Raw genomic sequence first — 23,570 nt, 5'->3', positions numbered from 1 at the left:
TAAAACTACAGTTAAACAGCCACAAAGTCCTGCTTCAGGCTCTTTTGTTTTTATTTGCAGAAGATGGGACAGCTGCCTATGTGTTTTAATTCCACCTGAAATACATTTAATGTGTCAATTGAAAAGTCTTGATGAACTGCAGTGAGTTTCTCAGGCTAACATTAAACATCAAGAAATCAAATAAAGCATATACACTTCAACACCATCCAAAGCTCGAGCAGACACAAAATATAATGAAAGAGAGAGAGAGAGAGAGAGAGAGAGAGAGAAAGTGAAAAAAGAAGGATTAAATGGACCTAATAAAGATATGAAAAAACGAAATGAGGACAGCATGGAAGGATAGTTGGAAGGAGAGAGATGAATAGATATTGCAACCTGAAAGAAAGGATGCAGAAATGTATATGTAGGTGGCATGAGTGAAAATCTTCAGTGGACTGGGGTGAGAAGGTCAGGGATGAATCTGTGGATGTGAACAGGGACCTCTGAGAGACCTTTAAACTACAGTGCATGCAAAAACACATGATTGTGTCAAATTTAAAGGGATAATTCTCCCAAAAATAAATATTCTGCCATTTACTCACCCTCATATAGTTCCAAACTTAAAGGATAGGTCACCCAAACATTAAAATTCTCTCATTATTTACTCACCCTCATGCCATCCCAGATGTGCTGACTTTCTTCTGCTGAACACAAAGAAAGATTTTTAGAAGAATATTTCAGCTCTGTAGGACCTCATAATGCAAGTGAATGGGTACCAAAATTGAAGCTCCAAAAGCACAAAGTCAGCATAAAAGTAATCCACACAACTCCAACGATTAAATCCATGTCTTCAGAAGCGATAAGTGTGGGTGAGAACAGATCATTATTTAATTCCTTTTTTACTATAAATTCTCCTCCCTACCCAGTAGGTGGTGATATGCACGAAGAATGCTAATTGCCAAAAACAAAAGAAAAATGTGAAAGTGAAAGTTGAGATTTATAGTAAAAAAAGGACTTAAATATTGATCTGTTTCTCACCTACACTTATCACTTCTGAAGACATGGATTTAATCACTGGAGTCTTATGGATTAGTTTTATGCTGACTTTGTGCTTTTGGAGCTTCAAAATGTTGGTACCCATTCATTTGCATTGTGTGGACCGACAGAGCAGAGATGTTCTAAAAATCTTCATTTGTGTTCTGCACAATAAAGAAAGTCATGCACATATGGTATGGCATGAGGTTGAGTAACTGATGAGATTTTTTTATTTATTTTTTTTATTTTGGGTGAACTATCCCTTCAACTTTCTACCATGGAACACAAAAGAAGATAGAATGTTAGTCAGAATGTTAGCCTCAGCCACAGTTCACTTTGATTGTACAGTATGGAAAATGAAAGTGAGCAGTGACTGAGACTAACATTCTGCTTAACATTTAACATTTTGTAAAAACATTTTTGTGCACCACAGAGGAAAGTCAACTGGGTTTGGAACAATATGAAGGTGAATTAATCATGACAATTTTCATTTTGGGGGGAACTATCCCTTTAAAAGTCATTTTAAGGGTAAGAAGGGAAAACTTTGGCAGAATAAATCTCTTCATAATTCAAAAATCATACAATAGTACTGTCACACTGACTGTACAAATTCAATTATTTATATTGTACATTATACAAAATTAGTTCCGGTCCTCAAATATGATTGGAAAATTAAAATGGTTCCAATATTCCCACTAATGAAAATATTTCCAAAAGAACAGCTGTGAACACAGACAAGCAAAATGATACTAACAGTGAAGCATCCTAATGCTGTTATACTAAATATAGAACTCTTGGAATGCTGCTTGTTTAATCAGATTAGAGGACCAGAACTAACTGTTGTGTAATGTACAGTAAAGCATTACATTTGTGTCAGTAAAACTGAATCTAGGTCAGATATTTAATCCTTTTCCTCTGAAGATAAAATTTTATTTACTCTTCCAGTCATTATGCTCATGTTTTATAAGACTTTCAGTTCTGTGTTATGGTTTCCATCACCAGGTTGTATTTGTAAACAGCACAAGGCATTTGCAGTATGTCGAGATTCCAACAGGGATAGATGTTGGAAAAGTGAAACATACAGCCATGTTGAATCCTCTAGGGATGGATAGTATTGGTCCATGACCTCTAACAAGCGCTCTCCTCAACAACTGCTCTTTCTCTCTCACACACACTTTAAAAAACAGAGTTTTGCTGCCTGGCAACAAAAAAAGTGGTCTGTTCACTTGTGGCTATCATGTTTGTGTGGTCACCTCAAAACCAGCTGACACACACCACACCATATAATATGAGAGAGAGAGAGAGAGAGAGAGAATGTCTCTACTCATCTCCCCAAACACATACCCTCAGTGAACAAACACCTGAAGAGCTATAACCTTCATTACCATCGTTCGCTATGCGAGTCTCTCTGGACCCATCTGGATGGGCTGATGCAAGTCGAGGGAAACATGGTGCAACCCATAACAGACAACGCCAGATATCGCATGCTGCTTACTCACGAATTCAACAGGCAGTGCTTAAGGCTCTATATTTTGTAATTTTTTTCTAAACAGAACCATCATTTCAATTAAACAGCCATTATAGCCAATTGGATTCAAAATGTTTAATGCAAGACGTAAAATACAGTAAAATCTTGTTATAAAATAATCAAGGCATGTTTTCCACACTGTTTTGAACTAATGAACACAGAAAAGGAAAATATTTAATCATTTTAATTTATATCCACTAATATAGCAATACATAGATTCTAAGAGGGGATTCTGAGATTCTGAATAGCACATCCACTGCACACTTTACTATCCCTTAATGCCTCAGGAAATGAGGAGCTGTCAGATTTAAAACACTGAATTTAAACAAACAGCGGAGAACTGCATGTTAGGCAGCTCTTTTCAACTGTATTAGTGTGTTCCAGACAACTCAGAACTTTCCCACCTTCTAATTGAAATAATGACCAGAAAGCTGCCCAAAGTCTGAAATCCAACATGTGAAGTCGGGGTAGATCAAGCAACACTGATTTCAGCAAGTAGCATCATTTGACGTCTTTTCCAAGATGCCTGTGACCGACAAGCATAAACCAGAGCTGGGTTGTGAAACACAAACAAACCTTATACGTATTTTCACTGCACGAAATGTATGAACATGCAATATACAATAAATATACAAGAGGACATTAAGAAGTGTTTTGTGTACAGGGTTGGTGAGTAACGGAATACAAGTAATGGGATTACGTATTTAAAATACAAAATATAAGTAACTGTATTCCACTACAGTTACAATTTAAATAACTGGTAATTAGAATACAGTTACATTCAAAAAGTATTTTGATTACTGAAGAGATTACTTTGCATTTTATTGTCAATTGTTTCATTTAATATTTAGTCCTTTCAGATAGAAAACATTTATACATATAAATGATGCGATCCAAAGTGCATTTGAACAGCGGTGAAACACTTTCTTATGATGTGTTACATTCATACGAGCAGACAGAGAAGTAAGTTTGAAGTAAGTTTGGAGCAGAAGAAATAGAAATAAACCTTGTGTAAATTGTCAGCTTTACGCTAAGCTAAAATGCAACTTCTAGCCATTTTACATGCACGTTACCAGCCACGATCGTGTTTTTATATCAAGAAAATTCACACTGGATCAGACCTTTGAGACCTTTGATATTAGGGCAAAATTCATATTCTTGATAATAATTTTTTTATTGTTTTCCTGTAAAAATATCTTAAAATCCTTAAAACAAGATCAATTAGATTAATCTTGTTTTAGAAACAACACTGCATAAGATATTTAGGTTTTTCAGAGAATGTATATTTTAACATGTGTATTTTGTCTTACTGTACTGGGAGAGTTTTTATAGTCAAAACAAGTGAATAAATCTACCAGTGCTGAAGAAGTAATCCAAAGTATTTAGAATATGTTACTGACCTTGAGTAATCTAACGAAATACGTTACAAATTACATTTTACAGCATGTATTCTGTAATCTGTAGTGGAATACATTTTAAAAGTAACCCTCCCAACAATGTTTGTGTATCATTCAATGCCTACGTTTGCTCGTGAAATGGCTACAAGACAGCCAGCTAGCTAGCATCTGGAAGGCTTTGCATTTGGCTTGTGTTCATGTGGCCATGACGTGTGACTGACTGGAACACACTGAGGTCAGAAGTGGGAAATTTCAACTCGGATATTCCCACCTCTGACTTCGTCTGGAGCGCAGCATATAGTAAGTGCTACATATAACAAACAAGTTGTTCCTTGTGGTTAAATTGTACTTAAAACCTGAGTATCTGTATATTATGTTTGCGGTTGTTGTTCCTACATCATATTTTGGGTTAATGGACAATGCCTACGTTCACGGATGAAGTATGTCGAGAAATGTATTCATACTACACACCTGCATATAATGTTAGCGGCCGAGAAGAATGTACTTCAAATTAGCAAAAAATATCGTAAACATATCTTGAATATTCAACACACCACCCAGCCATAACAGTGCTGCTGTCAACCATGCGGCTTGAGAAGAAAATATTAATACCAAAATGAAGAATATTTACATTAGAGACAGTGCAAATGTTTTATTGGAAAAAGAAACAGGGTGATTATCGCGTCACTGATGGAGCTGTTTTGTGTAGAGGTCATCATGTGTTTGACAGGATGTAGAAGTGTGAGTCTAAATGTGTGTGTGTGCAGAGCAGAGGGCTCATTTCCTTTGTAATTCCCTGCATGTTTTATTAGCCTGTCAGCTGCACTGTCCCTTCTTTTTACACATCACTCTCACTCCCCCCCTCTCTCTCTCTCCTTCCTAATTTAAATGAGTATCTCTGTTCTTCTTTCTGCATCTCTCTCCTTCTCCATTTTTGTCTCTCTCTTTCTGTCGCCCACACAGTTCTTTACACATAAACACATTTGTGATAACTCACCTCGTTCCCCCAGCAACCCTTTTACTGAAGCTCACAAGGAAGAGAGCGGGAGAGAGCAGGAGAGAACATGAGAGTGCTTCTCTGACTTTGTGTGACCTGCTTGAACAAACTATCCATGGCCAAATTCTCTGTCCTGTGAGGTCAGAATGCAATGATTGTGCATGTACACACACTGACACAACTCCAATACTCAAACAACTGACCAAATTTCAGCCATGCAACTTTATGTGGCACAAGCTGGTAGGTTCTTTGAACTTGTTATCTGTTAGCCAATTGGCTCGCTTACATGTGACATGTTAAGCCAATCGGCTCGCATGGTTCAAGATGATCGGACCTTTGACCTGTAATCGGGTAGCCAATCAACTTGCATCTCTCTCTTTGTCTAACATTTAAATAGCTCAGTTTTGCAGAGAAGCCTGTTTCACTGCAACGTGCTGTGAGAGTCTTTTCTCTGAAACCCACCTCCACCCCAGCTCTTGTGTTCATTTAAATAGGTTTGACATCAAAGAAATCAAACTTCTTGGTTCTCACATGTCTCATGAACGATTATCACCAACATCAAACCTGATGGCAGTTTTTATAATTTTTGGTGCGTGATTGCATCACCAAGGAGAATGAGAATGTAAAGTGGAAATTGACTGAGCAGGGAGAAGAATTTATAGTAAGAAAGGACTTAAATATTAATCTGTTTCTCACCCACACCTATCATAACACTTCTGAATATATGGATTTAACTACCTTTGTCTGAAGTACCTTTATGTTGCCCTTATGTGGATTTTGGAGCTTCAAAATTTTGGCATCCATTAACACTTACATTGTATGGACCTAAAGAGCTGAGAAATTCTTCTAAAAATCTTCGATTGTGTTCAGCAGAAGAAAGAAAGTCATATAAATCTGGGATGGCATGATTTAATTTTTGGGTGAACTAACACTTTAACTACCCCTTTAAGCTCCAAGGTCAAGTATAATTTACACAACTCATGTTTGAGATTTTTGTCTACTGGAAATTTGTGGAAAGAACTATCAACACCAGGGTGAACAAGAGTACAACATATTAAACAGACTGTATTTCTGTCCCTCATAGTCTCATTTTCATTCATGTCAAATAAAATATGGTGTCTACTCTGACTAGGGTCTATCGACTGAGAACTCACAGTGCTGAAGCTGAGAGCTATCACATTAGCTGAGGTCACGGGAGATGACCCCCACCATACCCGCATAGTCCTGTCAATCCGATTTCACTTCCGCGCCCATTTCCTTTATCGCTGAGACACGGTGTCAGTTGGAGCTGGTGGAATATGTCATAACTATTCAGGTGGGCTGTCAGTTTCACTCGGCATAGTTTAGTCAAGATTTATGCTCAGAAACATCCATCTCATCTCCCAGTGTTGCATTTCTGTCGACATCTTAAAGTCATTCAGTATTCACATAGGAAATATGTCTGTCAGTTAGAGTGTAATCGACCTGATAGTGTGCGAGGCTGCAGCCATGAAAGTGCATATTAAATTAATAACTGCGTGAATATACATTTAGCTGGAGGCTGTAAATGTGTTAACACCACAGAACGGTGTTTGGCTTCAAATAATTATCCTGTTTTGATGCGCTTTATTTGGCTTGTTAATTTGAACATCAACTATTTTTATCTAAAATTCTTAAGTTTAATAAAGACTATTTCACTAGCATGAAATTAGAGGTGGTGGATAAAATATATCCAAGTATTGCAATATTTTACCACACAATACTCAATACTCAACATTCCAATGGCAAGAATCAATGTTTTTAGATGCACTTCTTTCATTAATAATAAAAAAATAAAAATAAAAAATATGTGAAGAAAAAAAAGACATTGAGCACCACTCAGCGCAAGTGTGTGAAAAGATGAAACATACTGATAGGTCAACAAACACTATTTCTATTTGACCAAAATGCAAACTCAGAATAAGCTAAGAATATACTACTGTAAGTCAATAACTTGTTTCGAGTATGTCCATACAGATTCTTCGTACAGCTAGACTGAAAGAGTTTTCATGCAATAATAAACACGCCGGAACCAAGGTACACTCACAATTTTTTTTAACTTTCATAATTGTCAGTTTTACTTAATCCTCCTGTATTCATATTAATCAGACATTTATGTTACCAAGGGACCTTAAATTAGCTGAGTTGACTGAACTAAAAAGTGTCTTGTCAGCTTTACTTAATGCCTTTGCATTGGGACAATATGAACATCTTTGGTTTGGTTAACTGAAACTGGGCAGAGGATTTCTAGTTTCCGATAGGGAGAGTAACTGTTAAAATTGTGTTATTTCATATGTCTTTGTGCAAGAAGAATATAAAAGGGGAGACTTGTTAGTGTTTAATGTTTGTTATATTGAGAATTTCTGTTATGTTGAAGTTTGCCATCATGGTGAAGAGTGGAGTTTGAGCCTAGGCTGAGGACCAATACATTTTGAGTGTTGTACATAGTGCTTTATCCACTGAGCAATTGCTGTGCTAACCATAGCATAGTTACCAAGTTGCACTCAGTACTGCTTCCCACCAGCATGTATTTAGCATGCTAACATTTATGGTCACTAGCTAGCGTATAACTAAGAGTTTCATTTGAGTTATTTTGACATGCCAAATTATGTTGGGTCTGCTTGATTCAGTTAGGTTTCCTCTACTTGAAGTTTTTTTTAATTAAAATTGTAATTTAAGAAAATTTGAAACATGTGGAACCACTGTCCATGTCTGAATCAAGTTCAGTCAAAGAGTTACTTTTTGAGGGTATGATACTCCCTCGCATAGTTTTTACTTTTCACAAAGCACCAAGTTCCAATGAAGATAAATGAGAAACAAGAGAACAAAAGATAACAGTACATCAATTTTAAATTGTAATACACTAAACATAAATTAATTGCATGACCCAGATATCAGTATAAGATCGTACTGCCAGGTCCCCACTGATTCCCATGACTATTCAAAATTTTAACATGTGTAAAGGCTTTTGTTGTGCATGTTGACAAATCCAGCAGTATAAAACTGAAAAGAATGAAAAAGTTAAAAAAAAACAACAACAAAAAACTAGCGATCATTCATAAAGATCAAAGTCCAGCAGACCGCCAGCAAAGTGTGTAATTTCCGCACCACTAGTAAAAAACAGAATTGCAAAAATAATTACTGTTTTAAATTGCTTTTCACTTTGAAAACCTCATTCTGATGCATGGACTTCTGTTCTAACACTCTATAACTCTATAAGCACATCAGTTATACTCTAGAGTAACTAATGGAATAGAATGCTGCCCCTCACAGAAATGTAACAATGAAAAGGAAAAAAAAAGTAACTTAATAAAGCTAAAGTAGTTTATCAATGAAATAACGTAATACTAGGCCTTCCAACCCTTGTGTGTTTGTTTCTTCAATATCCTGGCAAATTTGGTAATGCTTTTGCACCCCCAGCTAGACCACTGTGCCCCCCCAGCCAGACTGTTACATTTGACAAAAGAGTATGTCTTTCACATCTGTTTATTCTGCTATATATTACTGAATGATATATTACAATGAATAAATCAGTAAAATAACTAAAATGAAACAACTAAACTATTTGCTTTGACCAAAGGCGGATCCTGGCACATGCGATACAGGCATTACGAAGGGGCATGGGGTGTTTGCTGGCGCTCCCTCTTCAGACAGACATGCAGCAAATTTGAACAGTTTAGTTCTCCATTTTTGCTCACCCCTCTCATAAAAAAGAAATTTGTGATCTTGTGGATTACATTTTAGTGGCTCCATGTGCTTTATTTTACCTCCTGATTTCACTTCGCCTGCTATCTGTTTAGATCACTGAAACAGGAGAAGCGGTCTGCCCACGGAAAAAGCGTGGTGAAATACAGTAAAACACAGCGACCTACAGTACGGGTCAAATTAATCAAATCACAAAATAAAATGTGTCCAGTAACTCATATACATGCACTGCTGTACATTTGCGATTTTACTTGGTTTATTGGAGTCTTTCGGTATTTGAACTTGAACAGTTTCTCGCTGCCTGGTGACAGTAGTGAAGTTTTGTATTATATTGGCGGTCCGTCACAGGTAGCAAGGACAGCTGAGTCTTAAAAAATATATTTTTAAAAAATGATATAAAATTAACAGTTGTTTTAATCGATTTAACTTCAAGTGTGCATAATACATATAATGCGAAAATGTGTATTTCATTTATTTTCTTTCATACATGGTAACCCAGGTGAGTTTGAAAGGTGCTGCATAAATGCCAGAGGAGGCTGACAGCTCAAGACAAGGCTCCGATTAGTAAACTGAATAATAAGAGACTATTTAGTGGAGACAGGCCACTTCTATTTAAATGAATGGGAGAAATTGGAAAACCCAATCAAGAAGCTCAAGCACCCAATGGTCAACAGATCTTGTAGATACAGACATCGCCTGTCAATCAAATTGCTAACGCGCATGCACATTAGCTATAAAAGCCGGGAAAATTGCATGTTTTAGCATTATATGAGGTAAAGAAGCACAATTTACGATTCCAATATTATCACATTTTATTGCTTGAAATATATTCTTTAAATAAAAACCCGCTTTTGAGATTTCGGTGTCCCCCCTTTCAAGTAGATAGGTGTTGTACTGGCATGACTGGAAATAGCCTCCCGAGAGCATTCAAAAGATGGCTGACAGAGGACTGACTTGCTAGAAAGACTTTGATAATAATAATAAAAAGTTTAGTTTCAAATGGCGCAACGTCAATTGTTTCTGCCTAAAATGTGTCCGAATAAGGTGAAATGATGTTTGCCTCCTTCCACATTAATAAACAATAATCTGAGGTGAACTTTCAAGCCAAGCTTTCAGTATCATGCCAGTACGCCTACATCATCAAGCCTGGTTGTGGTTAACAAAGTGAAATGTAGCCAAATACCAATAAAACCCAAATTATTGAAGGATCAGAAGTGAAAGACTGAAGGCATACTGTATATTTGCACTGTTATTCATTATACAGGGGACTTTCTAACATGTTAAATTATGGACATATCAGTTTTACAAATTTTACTTTATCCTTAATTTTTCAGCATTATGTTGACATTTTTGCTTTTTCTTTTTTTAAATGTAGTCCATGTATTATATAAATAGATATGGTGTATTGAAATTGCATATACTATATTGCATACATACAGTATATTGTTACATGTTTGTTGTTTACATGCCTAATTTGTACTGTTTAGAAGTATTTACTTAGATATGTAGAACAAGTGCTAAAATGGTACTGTCTCTTTAAGACCTGTGGCAGGGACTTTGACAGTAGTGTTTGTTTGGTCAAATGGCTTCTTTACAGCATCCATGCTATAGGTGATTAGAATTAAATGTTTCTTTTGTTGTTTTTGATAAGTTACTGTAGAGAACAGAAAGGATATTAAAAGATACATTATTAAACAACAAATTATTTGCTTTGACATTACACAGAAAGAGTCCAAATTTTTACTCTCAGCATGCAGTGAAAAGATCTCAGAGCTGAACTTTTATGCCACTACACCACTCAAACACTGGTGCGTGAAATCTAAAAGATTACCAGCCAGTGGCCAATCACAGACATTTTTTGTAGCAAATGGGATTTACACACATCTGAATGTTGGGGATTGCAAATAGAAAGAGCGATCTTGGCATTTTAAGAATCGACACTGGGATCGTACAAATGAGATTAAGTAGAAAATCGATATTTTTGCCAGGTCCTTGATCCAAAATGCATGAGAGAGGTCCAACATGTCCTTGAGTGAAACTGTGAATCCTGCAGGATCAGTTTATCTCTTTCGTGCCTCATAGAAGTATCTCTGACTGCACTGAAAATATCACGATATATCACGAAACATGGATCTAAGTATCGATACAGTATTGTGAGATGAAGTATTGCAATATATCGATATTTGATTGTACTGACACAGCCCTAATGGAGTTGCTCTTCACATATGAATTGTTCTGTTAGCAGGAATGGGGCCCTCCATTTTTATTTTATTTTTTTATTGATCAGTCTGTACATGTAGATGCACTGCATGATTGATTTGATAAATTCTTTTATATCAACAAGTGTTTGCTTGGAGTTCGGATAGATTTAAAAGCATCGTTAATTATCAAGACTACGAGATATTACGAAGAGCTCATCTGTGTATAATCATCAGCTGTCAAGGAATGTCCGGTGGTAGTTTTTGATGCTATTTAGTGTTTTGGGAGAAAATAAAATAAAATGTGCTTTTTACCCCGGGGAAACATTATAAGAAAAAGAGACGCTCCAACATAGGGCAACACCGCTTATCTGCATCCCAGATGCAGAATATTGTGTGTCAATGTAACAAAAGAGCTTGGAGTTGCTTCAAATGTTTATTTTAGGTGAATAGAGGTGCGCAACATGTACGGCATCTCACAAGTTTTTCTTTGGCAACAGTTTATTAAAGAAATGCAATGTCTGTCAGACAACCCACCAAAGAATCAGCAACACACTCCATAAAAATATTGTTATTTAATTTGTCCACAACATCTCACAAATAAACATGTGGACTATGCATAATAACAGGAACATAAATTTACTGTTCAATGCGTTTAATTTGAACACAAACGATACTTTAAATAATGAGGTTGAATAGAGATGCAACTTCTCAAAGTTTATGCTGAAAGTAACTACATGTAAATGCACAGCGCTGTCAGCACACTTAAATATTACAACAAATAGCATCTTTCAATTCATCCCTTTAAAAGCACCACAGCCAAAAATAATAAACTCACTAGTTTGTTGTTGGAGGACTTGTGGAACATCCTGTCCCTTTTGTAGGATGTGTACCTTTTATATGACTTCTGTGACTGTCTGAAGATGATCGGATGTAATAAAGACAGTTATTGAAATGCTCCCAAACAGACGATTTAAGTCCCTTTTTATGGTTATGAGACTGGTAGATCAAATTGCTTTCTTATATTTTGCAGTTTGTGTGTTTAAGGAGCAGTTTCACGTGAACTGAAAGTGCACGTTCAGTCTGCGACACGCAGCCTCCATCCGTAACCATAACAACAGCCAGTAACCAGCCAGGCACAAGTGCAAGAGATCTTCACTTTTAGGCTTACAATGAAAAACTCCTTTATATTATTAATTTATATATTACATATATAGTATTTTTTCCATGTGTAAATAAAACCTTTCTTGTCTTAAATTAACTGTGCCATTTTTAATTACAGTTAATGGTAAAACTGTGTAATGACAACATCCCTAAACACCACCAGTAATTTTAGTCACGTTACAGTAGCTACAGTTATGGTAAAGTGAATGTGTGCCCCTCCAAGTAATTCATCCTGGCAACGACACTGGCTCTGACACATTTATCCATACGTCAAACAATTCCACAGAATTTTGCAGATCGCACCATCAGTGTAGAAAATTTGGGGAAAAAATGAAGATTCTCTGTGGCCTAAATTAAGTGCATCATAATGTCTCTGTAACAAGTTTAGGGAAAGGAGGAAGCAAGAACCGGATTAACAATTAACAAGACTTTAATCAACACAAACGCTGAACTGAAACATAACAGATGTCGACACGCGCGCGCACACACACAGCTCTCTCTCTCTCTCTCTCTGGCATCCCTTATATCTCCTCCTTTATCTCTCTCCCGCTGATTGGGCAACTCAGCACCGGGCGTGCATCCTCGTGTCCCGGCCACCCCCTCCTCCTCGTCATAGTCTTATAGCAGAGCAATTGCAAATTAATACGTTTTTACAGCGTAAAACTGTACCAATAGCAAATCTGGTGAACTATTCACATCTGAAAGATCCAGAACTACATGTGAGATGAGATCAGAGAAAATGCTGTTGCTTCATCTTTCAGTTCCTCCCTTTACCAATCCCTCACCAGTCAATTGGGCATTCACACAAACAGTAACTTGCAACAACAAGGCGATTTCAGGCAACATGAGCAACAGTGGCTGATGGCGATGCGACCAGAGTTCAATTTCTTCTTGAAAATGAAAAGCAACACAATGCGGCAATTACCAATGGGTGTGCAGACAGTGATCAGCTGCCTGATACAGTTAGATGCAGCACTGAGTATAAATGTCCATAAGGAAGCAACAGCACAGAGACTTTCAGACCTCCAGTGACTTAATTGCTGTTGTGTGAATGGCTCTAAATGGAACGGTTCAGCCAAAATAAAAATTCTGTCATCATTTACTCAATCACGAAACGTCTCTCTGAACCCACTTTCTTTCAACCGTGGAACACTAAAGGAGATATTTGTTGCAGAATACAAGTGAAAGAGATTTTAAATGAATAATGAGTTAATTTTTTGCTCTGTTCCTCATACAAAGCTATCAAATGGCTGCAGAAGACTTGGAATATAGCGCACAAACTGTATGAATTATATTTATCATGTTGTTATGATGCTTTTTATAACTTGACAGCCCCAGTCCTCATTCACTTTCATATTATGGAAGAGAGCAGTTTGGTCATTCTGCTGAACTTCCTCTTTGGTGATCCACAGATAAAAGAAAGTCTTACAGGTGAGAAACAACACAATGGTGAGTAAATAATGACAGAATTTGCATTTTTGGGTGAATTATACCTTTAATATAGTACTAGTGTTGTGCTCCACCCACAGAGTATACTGTAATCCATTTAAGTTCACTTGTTCAAAATATAGCATTTCAGCACAACTCACAAAGAAAGTGTAAAAGCATTACATCATATGACCAGTTACATTGTACTGCAAGAGCTGAGGAATTACTGAACTCACACACACAGCTCTAGGCCAGTGATTTTAAACAGCCTCCTCTGATGACCTGAGGGGCTGAGTGATGCATTGCTGCAGACTGCAAAACTGCAGGGGGTATTGAGGTGGGAGAAAGGCACTAGTCAACACCACTGTAAATCTTTACTGTGAGTTATTTCCATGCTCAGTCCAGCTGAGACCAGAGAATCAAGTAGAGCAGGAATATTAAAGTGATTTAATTAATTCTTGCCACCTTGCATTATTTTTGCAGCGACAAATAGAAACAAGTATGATTCAAAGTGCAATGCATGAGCATGAATGATGTCAAATTTATGAAAGTATTACAGCCATTTAACAATGCAGGAACAATTATATTCACACCCATACAGGCTGAACGACTCGTGAACCAAGGACAAAAGCATCCAGAGAGTAATTATAGTGAAACGTGACAAAGTGGCGGCATTGTCCTCAAGCACCGTTTGTCTGTGTCCTTCTGCTGTGTTGAAACTATAGTGTAACTGGCACAAAAATGTCGCCCGAATACATGCACACCCACACAATACCAATGTGCCAAAAACATCAGCACACATACAGGCATTTCATATATGCCCAAACAAAAAGAATAGAAATATGGACTTTGTTTTGTGCACTGTGTCCTTGTTGAATGTCCGGCATATTTCTATGACAGTGACATGCTTCTTTTATACGCATCGACAATGTGGTTCAGGATTTGGATGTAGGCTCTGTTAAAAAAATTATAGAGAATATAAGTATTATTAAATCACATTGATTAAGCGACACACAGATCATGGCTAGTATTAACAGTGATTGTATCAGCCTTCCATGTTAGGCTGTGGATCAAGGTATCTGTTTTTTTTTTTTTTTTTTGCACGCACTTCACTTCTACTGGTCAATTTTGCTTTAAAAATTAAATTAATTTATTGAAACAAAAAACATAACCCAAAAATATTATAGGAACTCAGTAGGGATGCCGCAGTGTGAGATGAAAGAGAGGAAAAACTCACGGTTAACCGGTTTTACGATTATTTGCAAATCTTCTTTTTATGCAACAGCACTGAGGCAAAAAAGGCATATCATATAATCACAATTGAATGTGTAAGTGGATGCGTTTCTTAGGGATATAAACTCAGCAAAAAAAGAAACATCCCTTTTTCAGGACACTGTATTTTAAAGATAATTTGTAAAAATCCAAATAACTTTACAGATCTTTATTGTAAAGTGTTTAAACAATGTTTTCCACGCTTGTTCAATGAACCATATACATTTAATGAACATGCACCAGTGGAACGGTCGTTATGACGCTAACAGCTTACAGACGGTAGGCAATTAAGGTCACAGTTATAAAAACTTAGGACACTAAAGAGACCTTTCTACTGACTCTGAAAAACACCAAAAGAAAGATGCCCAGGGTCCCTGCTCATCTTCGTGAACGTGCCTTATGCATGCTGCATGGGGGCATGAGGACTGCAGATGTGGCCAGGGCAATAAATTGCAATGTCCGTACTGTGAGACGCCTAAGACAGCGCTACAGGGAGACAGGAAGGACAGCTGATCATCCTTGCATTGGCAGACCACATGTAACAACACCTGTACAGGATCGGTACATCCGAATATCACACCTGCGGGACAGGTACAGGATGGCAACAACAACTGCCCGAGTTACACCAGGAACACACATTCCCTCCATCAGTGCTCAGACTGTCTGCAATAGGCTGAGAGAGGCTAGACTGAGGGCTTGTAGGCCTGTTGTAAAGCAGGTCTTTACCAGACATCACCGGCAACAATGTCGCCTATGGGCACAAACCCACCTACACTGGACCAGACAGGACTGGCAAAAAGTGCCCTTCACTGACGAGTCATGGTTTTGTCTCACCAGGGGTGATGGTCGGTGCAACATGGCCAGCAAAGAGCCCGGATCTCAATCCCATTGAGCATGTCTGGGACCTGTTGGATCGGAGGGTGAGGGCTAGGGCCATTCCCCCCAGAAATGTCCGGGAACTAGCAAGTGCCTTGGTGGAAGATTGGTGTAACATCTCACAGCAAGAACTGGCAAATCTGGTGCAGTCCATGAGGACGAGACGCACTGCAGTGCTTAATGCAGCTGGTGGCCACACCAGATCCTGACTGTTACTTTTGATTTTGATTTTGAACAACAGTTTTGTCTTCTGCAACAGTTTATTAAAGCGATCTGTTGTCTGTCAGACACCCCACCACAAAGAATCAGCAACAGACTCCATAATGCTGTCCTTTAATCTGTCCACACAATCTCACAAATAAACCTGTGGACTCTGCATAATAATGGTAACATTGCTTAAAGCAGGCTATTTAAAGTGCTGAATGCAGTGAGTTTGTACTCAAGCGATGCTTTAAATAATGAGGATGATTTAAGACCCAATAGTACAATTGAAGTAAGAAGTTTACATACACTTAGGTTGAAGTCATTAAAACTCATTTTTTTAACCATAACACAGATTTCATATTAGCAAACTATAGTTTTGGCAAGTCGTTTAGGACATCTACTTTGTGCATGACACGAGTAATTTTTTCCAACAATTGTTTACAGACAGATTGTTTCACTTTATTTGACTATATCACAATTCCAGTGGGTCAGAAGTTTACATACACTAAGTTAACTATGCCTTTAAGCAGCTTGGAAAATTTCAGAAAATGATGTCAAGTCTTTAGGCAACTAGCCAATTAGCTTCTGATAGGCTAATTGAAGTCAATTGGAGGTGTACCTGTGGATGTATTTTAAGGCCTACCTTCAAACTCAGTGCCTCTTTGCTTGACATCATGGGAAAATCAAAAGAAATCAGCCAAGACCTCAGAAAAACGATTGTGGACCTCCACAAGTCTGGTTCATCCTTGGGAGCAACTTCCATATGCCTTAAGGTACCATGTTCATCTGTACAAACAATAGTATGCAAGTATAAACACCATGGAACCACGCATCCATCATACCGCTCAGGAAGGAGACGCATTCTGTATCCTAGAGATGAACGTAATTTGGTGCGAAAAGTGCAAATCAAACCCAGAACAACAGCAAAAGGACCTTGTGAAGATGCTGGAGGAAACAGGTAGACAAGTATCTATATCCACAGTAAAACGAGTCATATATTATCATAACCTGAAAGTATGCTCAGCAAAGAAGAAGCCAATGCTCCAAAACCGCCATAAAAAAAGCTAGACTACAGTTTGCAAGTGCACATGGGGACAACGATCTAACTTTTTGGAGAACTTTTCTCTGGTCTGATGAAACAAAAATTTAACTGTTTAGCCATAATGACCAACGTTATGTTTGGAGGAAAAAGGGAAAGGCTTCCAAGCCAAAGAACACCATCCCAACCGTGAAGAATGGGGCTGGCAGCATCATGTTGTGGGGGTGATTTGCTGCAGGAGGGACTAGGGCACTTCACAAAATAGATGGCATCATGAGGAAGGAAAATTATGTGGATATATTGAAGCAACCACTCAAGAAATCAGCCAGGAAGTTAAAGCTCTGTGATAAATGGGTCTTCCAAATGGACAATGACCCCAAGCATACCTCCAAAGTTGTGGCAAAATGGCTTAAGGACAACAAAGTCAAGGTATTGGAGTGGCCATCACAAAGCCCTGACCTCAATCCGAAAGAAAATTTGTGGGCAGAACTGAAAAGGCGTGTGCGAGCAAGGAGGCCTACAATCCTGACTCAATTACACCAGTTCTGTCTGGAGGAATGGGCCAAAAAAAAATTCCAGCAACTTATTGTGAGAAGCTTGTGGAAGGCTACCAAAAATGTTTGAACCACGTTAAACAATTTAAAGGCAATGCTACCAAATACTAACAAACTGTATGTAAATTTCTGACCCACTGGGAATAAGATAAAAGCTGGAATAAAGTCACTCTCTACTATTATTCTGACATTTCACATTCTTAAAATAAAGTAGTGATCCTAACTGATGTATTTGGTGTATGTAAACTTCTGACTTCAACTGTAACTACATGTATACCATGCGCTGTCAGCACGCTTAAACATTATAAAACGTTGCATCTTTCAATTCATCCTTTTAAAAGCGTCACAGCTAAAAATATTAAACTCACTAGTTGGTTGTTGGATGACTAAGTAGAACATCCTGTCCCATTTGTAGGATGTGTAACTTTATACTTCTGTCAGCATGTTTTCCATCCGTCATCTTCAGTCAGTCATTCAAATGCTCCCAAACATACGATTTGAAGTCACTTTTTTGTTGGACACGCGAAAATGGGATAAGATATAGCGCACGGTTGTTGCGCGTCATGCTGTGTTTTGTGCGGCCACAAAAATAGAGCCCATTGTGTAATGAAGCCTATTTTTTCAATTACTCGTTTAAAAAAAGTAGTAGGCAGTATACAGTGTACACTGTGCAGTATAGCAAATTAGTATTTCATTCCAAACATACACTGTAAAAAGTGGTAATGTGCAACTGTCACCTCAAAGATCGATTTCAGCTTGATCTAATCCTTAGAAATTACTTTTGTTGATGGAACCTAAAGTCGTCAGGTTGATTTAAATATGTTAAATAATATTTTTGACTTGAATAAAACCAGTTTATCTACACTGTCAGAATTTATTTAGCAAAAAGTGTACCTTTAGGGGTACAACATTGGGGCTGTACCCTCAAAGGTACACCTACTGTAAAATTACGTCAGTCAGAATGTATTTGTACTTTATCTGTCCCTAAAGGGAACATATTAGTACCCTGAGTGTCTTATTTACCTAAAGGGTATTTATTAATACCTTAAGGTATAAAAATGTGACAAGCTGTTGTACCCCTAAAGATACAATTTATATATCAAAATATAAATTTGCTCTAACAGTGTAGATGTGAGCACATAAAGCACTTTTTTTAGGTTATCAGATTTTTTAAAGTGTAGCCATATACTTACAGCATGTGTGCTCTAAATACATGCACAGAATATGTTATGTATTGCACAGCCAACTTTTTTCGGTAATCCAGTTCATCAGGTGTTGCCATGACGACCGATCATGTAACATTCGGATCCCCGGCTCGTGCTCATGGTGAGGAATCGGTATAATAATGCCACAGAGAGCCACTTCAAATCCACCGATTGCTCTCATATCAACACGGCAGCACAAAACATACTACAAATGCTTTGAAACACTGAATTATACAGAAAAACATGATAAACTGTTCTCTACAACCAACATGCCATTGTCGCCTTTGGCTTGCTCACTGGGGGGTTTGTAAGACACTATTCTTTGTAAAGCTGCTTTGGCACAATGAGCATTGTGGAAACATTAATTCTCTTAAATATCAAAATCCAGCATATTCTTGCCACAAATACCATTTGACCTTTTGCCCTGCACCCACTATCACTCCTACACACACATACACACAGCTGTGGTATCACTCCTGTAATTTCTGACTAACCACTAACGCCCATATCCACATTCACTATAAAGGGCAAATGCAAACAACATGCATATCAATACCCATTAACATACTCACACTGGACATATTGGTCACTACGGCAACGGCTAACAGTGAGTCTTGCAGGCAAGTGACGATAATTCTTTATTACCAACAGAGGTCTATACTGTATTTTTCAGCCCTAGTCCTGATATTCTTATCCTGAAAATGAAAATTATGTAATAATTTATTCACCGTTGTTCCAGACCCTTATGACTTTCTTTTCACCATGAAACACAAAAGGAGATGTTAGGCAGAATGTTAGCCCTAGTCACAATTTACTTTATTGAATATATTTACTTTTATTCTTTCGAATGGTGACAGAGGCTAATATTTTACCTAACATCTCCTTTTGTGAAAGATTAAAGTCATATGGGTTTGGAACAACATAAAGGTGAGTAAATGATGACATAATATGAATTTCTGGTTGACTATCCCTTTAATTCTGAGTAGCAGTGAGTTTACAGTGCTTTTCTTCTGATAAAACCTGCTCAAGAAGCAAGAGCTATTTCATAAAGGCAAGCCATAAGTCATTAGAAGCAATGGCATGTCCCACATGCATTCAGGTTGCCCTAGATAGAACAGTCCTGTCACTTGACTGTGTATGCTCTACAACAGGAGTCAGAGAGTGCGCTGTGGAAGAGGAAGAGAGAATGGAGAGATTGAATGAAAGCATGAACACAGACCTGTCTTTGTTGGACGAGTCCCCTTCTGGCCTGTGGATCCAGTGGAAGAGTTAGAGATAGACAGACAAACATGGACACATAAAAAAGTGGAAGTGTCAGTAATGTTGTATTATTGAAGACACGGTAAGGAATACATATAAATCAATGGAGCAAATGTGAATACAAACTGATCTAATGCAGGGAAATTATTTAAAATGATTACAAATAGCAAAAATCCACTTAAAACCCCATTCAAACCCCATTGTTTCTACTAATTTACAAATCCATGCTAAGGATGAATAGTCATGGATAATGTGGGACCTTACACTGTGTTTACACTTGAATTGAACATCAATGGCTTGAGGTTTTCTAAAATGGAAGCTTTACAGGAATAGTTCACCCAAAAATGAAAACTCATCATTTACTCACCCTTATGCCATCCCAGATGTGTATGACTTTCTTTCTTCTGCAGAATACAAATAAACATTTTAGAAGTATATTTCAGCTCTGTAGGTCCATGCAATGCAAGTGAATGACCAAATCTTTGAAGCTTTCTTTATTTCCTTTTTAACGCCATGCCAGCTTCTATGGCTATATTCATGGCGAGAGCCAGTTTAGTTATTCAAGAGTAAAACTAAAAAAGGTGTTTAAGATTCATTTTTTTCTAAAAACCTTAAAACTAAATTTGGACTTACTTGGTTAAAAACCTTTTCAAAAGTGTCAACAGAATAATACAGGTTCCTCGAGTGTGTAGAAGCGTTACAGTCCAGTAAGACATGTTTAATGGATAGTGGGTTCTGGCAGGATGGGCACTTTGGTGAATTTTCTCCAGACAGTAAAAATTGGTGTGTGAGCCTCCGGCATCGAGTGTAAGTGACTTGATCCCAACGATTATTAAAAGGGAATACGTGTCTTGTCCCAACAACAGGATTTATTTCCCGTAATTTGTTGTTTAAACACTGATCCCATTCCGTCTGCCATTTGTTTTTAGTGTGTACATTTAATGTTGGTTTTAGGTCTGTGAACGGAATAGAGCATTTTACTGGTTCTGAGGATAATGCTTCTTTGGCAGCTCTATCTGCTTGTTCATTACCAGAGATTCCTGAGTGGCCAGGTACCCAACAGAAAATAATACTAAAATTCTTTGATTCCAGAGATGACAATTTGTTTAAAATTTGTTTTTATAGACTCCAATGCTTCCAGACATGATTTGGAATCAGTTATCATTAAAAAGGATTTCTGTGGAACAGTCTCAATGAACTTCAGTGCTAGTAATAAAGCATTTGCCTCTTCAGTAAAAACTGAACTTTGGTCAGGGATGTGTATGCCTTGACACAGTTATCTTTGAAGCTTTAAAAAGCACATAAAGGCAGCATAAAAGTAATCCATAAAACTCTAGTGGTTTAATCCATGTCTTCTGAAGCGATTTAATTAGTTTTGGTTGAGAACAGACCAAATTGTAACTTTGCAAAATGCCAAGTCTCTAGGCATTGAAATCAGTGATTTTAAGCTTGATTACACTTCCTAGCAACATCTAGAACTATGTGCATGCATCAAGCACTAGGAAGTGTAACCGAACTTGAAATCATGATCGCCAAGGAGGCTGCTGATCTCAAGATTTACGGTGAAAAAGGAGTTATATTTTGGTCTGTTCTAATCCAAAATCAATTGGATCGCTTCAGAAGACATGGATTACACCACTGGATTAGTCGTAAGGATTAGATTTGTGCTGCCTTTATGTGCTTTTTGGAGATTCAAAGTTTTGGTCAGCATTCACTTGCATTGTATGGACCTTCAGAGCTGAGATTTGGGATGGCATGAGGGTGAGTAAATGATGAGAGAATTTTCATTTTTGGGTGAACTATTCCTGTAAAGCTTCCATTTTAGAAAACCTCAAGCCATTGATGTTCAATTCAAGTGTAAACACAGTGTGAGGTTTCACGTTTTTAAGGCTTCACATCCTCACAGTATGTTCACTAACCACAGAAAGATCAACTGAAAGCTAGTGGTCTAGAGTAAATTGGAAAAATAACTAATTTCTTAGTATTACTTGAAAGGAAATCTATTGGTATAGAAACATTCTATGCACAATTTTTGAAACGTAAAAAATATTTTACACCCATTAGTTTTACTATAACTGTGTATACTGGTGGTTAGAAATAAAATCATTCAAATTAGTAGACCAGAAACCAGAAACATCACAAGCTGGCTTTGATGTAAATGTCAGAAGAGATATAATGAGTAAACTTAATAGCAATAAATTCAAACATATGCTATTTGAAATAAATTATTTGTATTATTTCAGGCGGGGAAAATAAAGTGGCTGGAGCAGCGCATCAAACCACAACACCACAAAACTGTATGTAATTTCTGTGATTCTAGTAAGTGGACTGGCAAACCATTGCTTTTTGTCACTTGTGCATGCCAAAGATACGAACCACAAAATTAAGCTGAAATTAAGTGAATAAAATCAAAAGTTAATTTGAATAAAAGGAGATCAACTTATGAAACTACTCAGAGCTGTATGTGTCAGGTTTGACTGACATGTGAGCTCCTTCATAGACATTCAGTTACATCATAATTGCATAAACTCTATCATTCAGTCCTCCAACACCCCGCGTATTACTCACAGACTCAGATCTATGACAGTAATTGCCACCTGCACTGGACAAATGTAATTAACACAGGGCATCCTAATTATTCTGAGAAACAATCCCACCTCAACAGCTCACCCACTGCAGTAGTTACACTTGTTCAATAGCAGAGAGAGTTACACCAAAGAGAGAGTATAATACACTGTCAGAGATTGTGATCACCAGAGTTGGGTCATTTGGACTGTCATTTGTCTGATGGGGTGAAGGGAGAAAAAGGGGCAAAATATACAGATCTAAACAGAGAAAGAGCTCACAAGAAGCAAAATGCTGTAAATGACCCTTATGGGTGAAAGGAGAAAAGGCGACCCTAAAGAAAATGGCGGGTCCCACGCCAGTGTGCCATCTGCTCAACACCAAGGGAGGGCAGAGGAGGGGAGGAATGAGAGATTGGGACACAGAGACGGGGAAATAAAGAGAGAGAGAAAAAAAGCTGAAAGTGGATTCTGAATCAGTAACGCTGAGAAAAACTCCATCAACAAGGTCTCTAAAACACAAAAGTCTTTTGGTTAAACTGGCCGTCTGCCCTCATGTCTCTCATGTTATGTCTTTGTTTCAGGTAGAGCTGTTGCTAAGCAAATGCTAGCAAAGCTACAGCTACTGGGGTGGAAGGTAAGCACACTGTAATATTCACCAGATTGCTCTTTATGTGACTGACTATTTGTGCACTGTTTGGGAACTTTGAAACTGAACTTCCCAAAAGCTACTCATTTCTTAAAGTTGCTAAATTAGTCAATCTACTCTTGTAAAAAAATAAAATAAAATAAATAAAAAAAAAAAAGTTGGTAGCTACACCACAAGCTACTTAAGGAGCTGAATACATCGAAGGTATTTAAGGATGAAAATATTTTAAAAATATTATCATTTGATATTATTAAAATTTTCAAATCAGAAGTTCTATAAAGCCTAGCTCAAAATTAAAATTAAACAAAGTTATACTAAATGCAACAAATAAAACTAGAATGTACCCAATTTTATATAACTGAGTTGAAAACAAAGTGATCAACAGCAGCAATTAACTAAATATTTTGCTTAAAGAAGGCAAAGTGATCTCTGTTCAGAGGCTCAAGTGAATCGGGGAATCATTTACTTGAACTAGTTCATTTACATGAACCGTCTGAA

At 37.5% G+C, this 23,570-nt stretch overlaps 1 protein-coding gene across 2 annotated transcripts in view; it reads right to left on the bottom strand.

Annotated features, from left to right (window-relative positions):
* The window catches only part of LOC127423785 (IQ motif and SEC7 domain-containing protein 2-like), a 121,183-nt gene that overhangs the window by 89,306 nt on the left and 8,307 nt on the right, over positions 1-23,570 (bottom strand). Inside the window, exon 2 of one of the 2 annotated variants that reach the window (XM_051668357.1) lies at positions 19,819-19,848. The exons of the other annotated variant lie outside the window; for it this stretch is intronic. Within the exon in view, the coding sequence (XP_051524317.1) occupies positions 19,819-19,848 (30 nt within the window). The remainder of the gene's footprint in view (positions 1-19,818; positions 19,849-23,570) is intronic. 2 annotated transcript variants of the gene reach the window in all.

Source organism: Myxocyprinus asiaticus, chromosome 33 (genome assembly GCF_019703515.2).
Source record: "Myxocyprinus asiaticus isolate MX2 ecotype Aquarium Trade chromosome 33, UBuf_Myxa_2, whole genome shotgun sequence".
In the NCBI taxonomy this organism is placed as follows: domain Eukaryota; kingdom Metazoa; phylum Chordata; class Actinopteri; order Cypriniformes; family Catostomidae; genus Myxocyprinus; species Myxocyprinus asiaticus.
The sequence above is the reverse complement of the archived record's forward strand: the minus strand, read 5'-3'. Positions and strand labels throughout refer to the sequence as shown.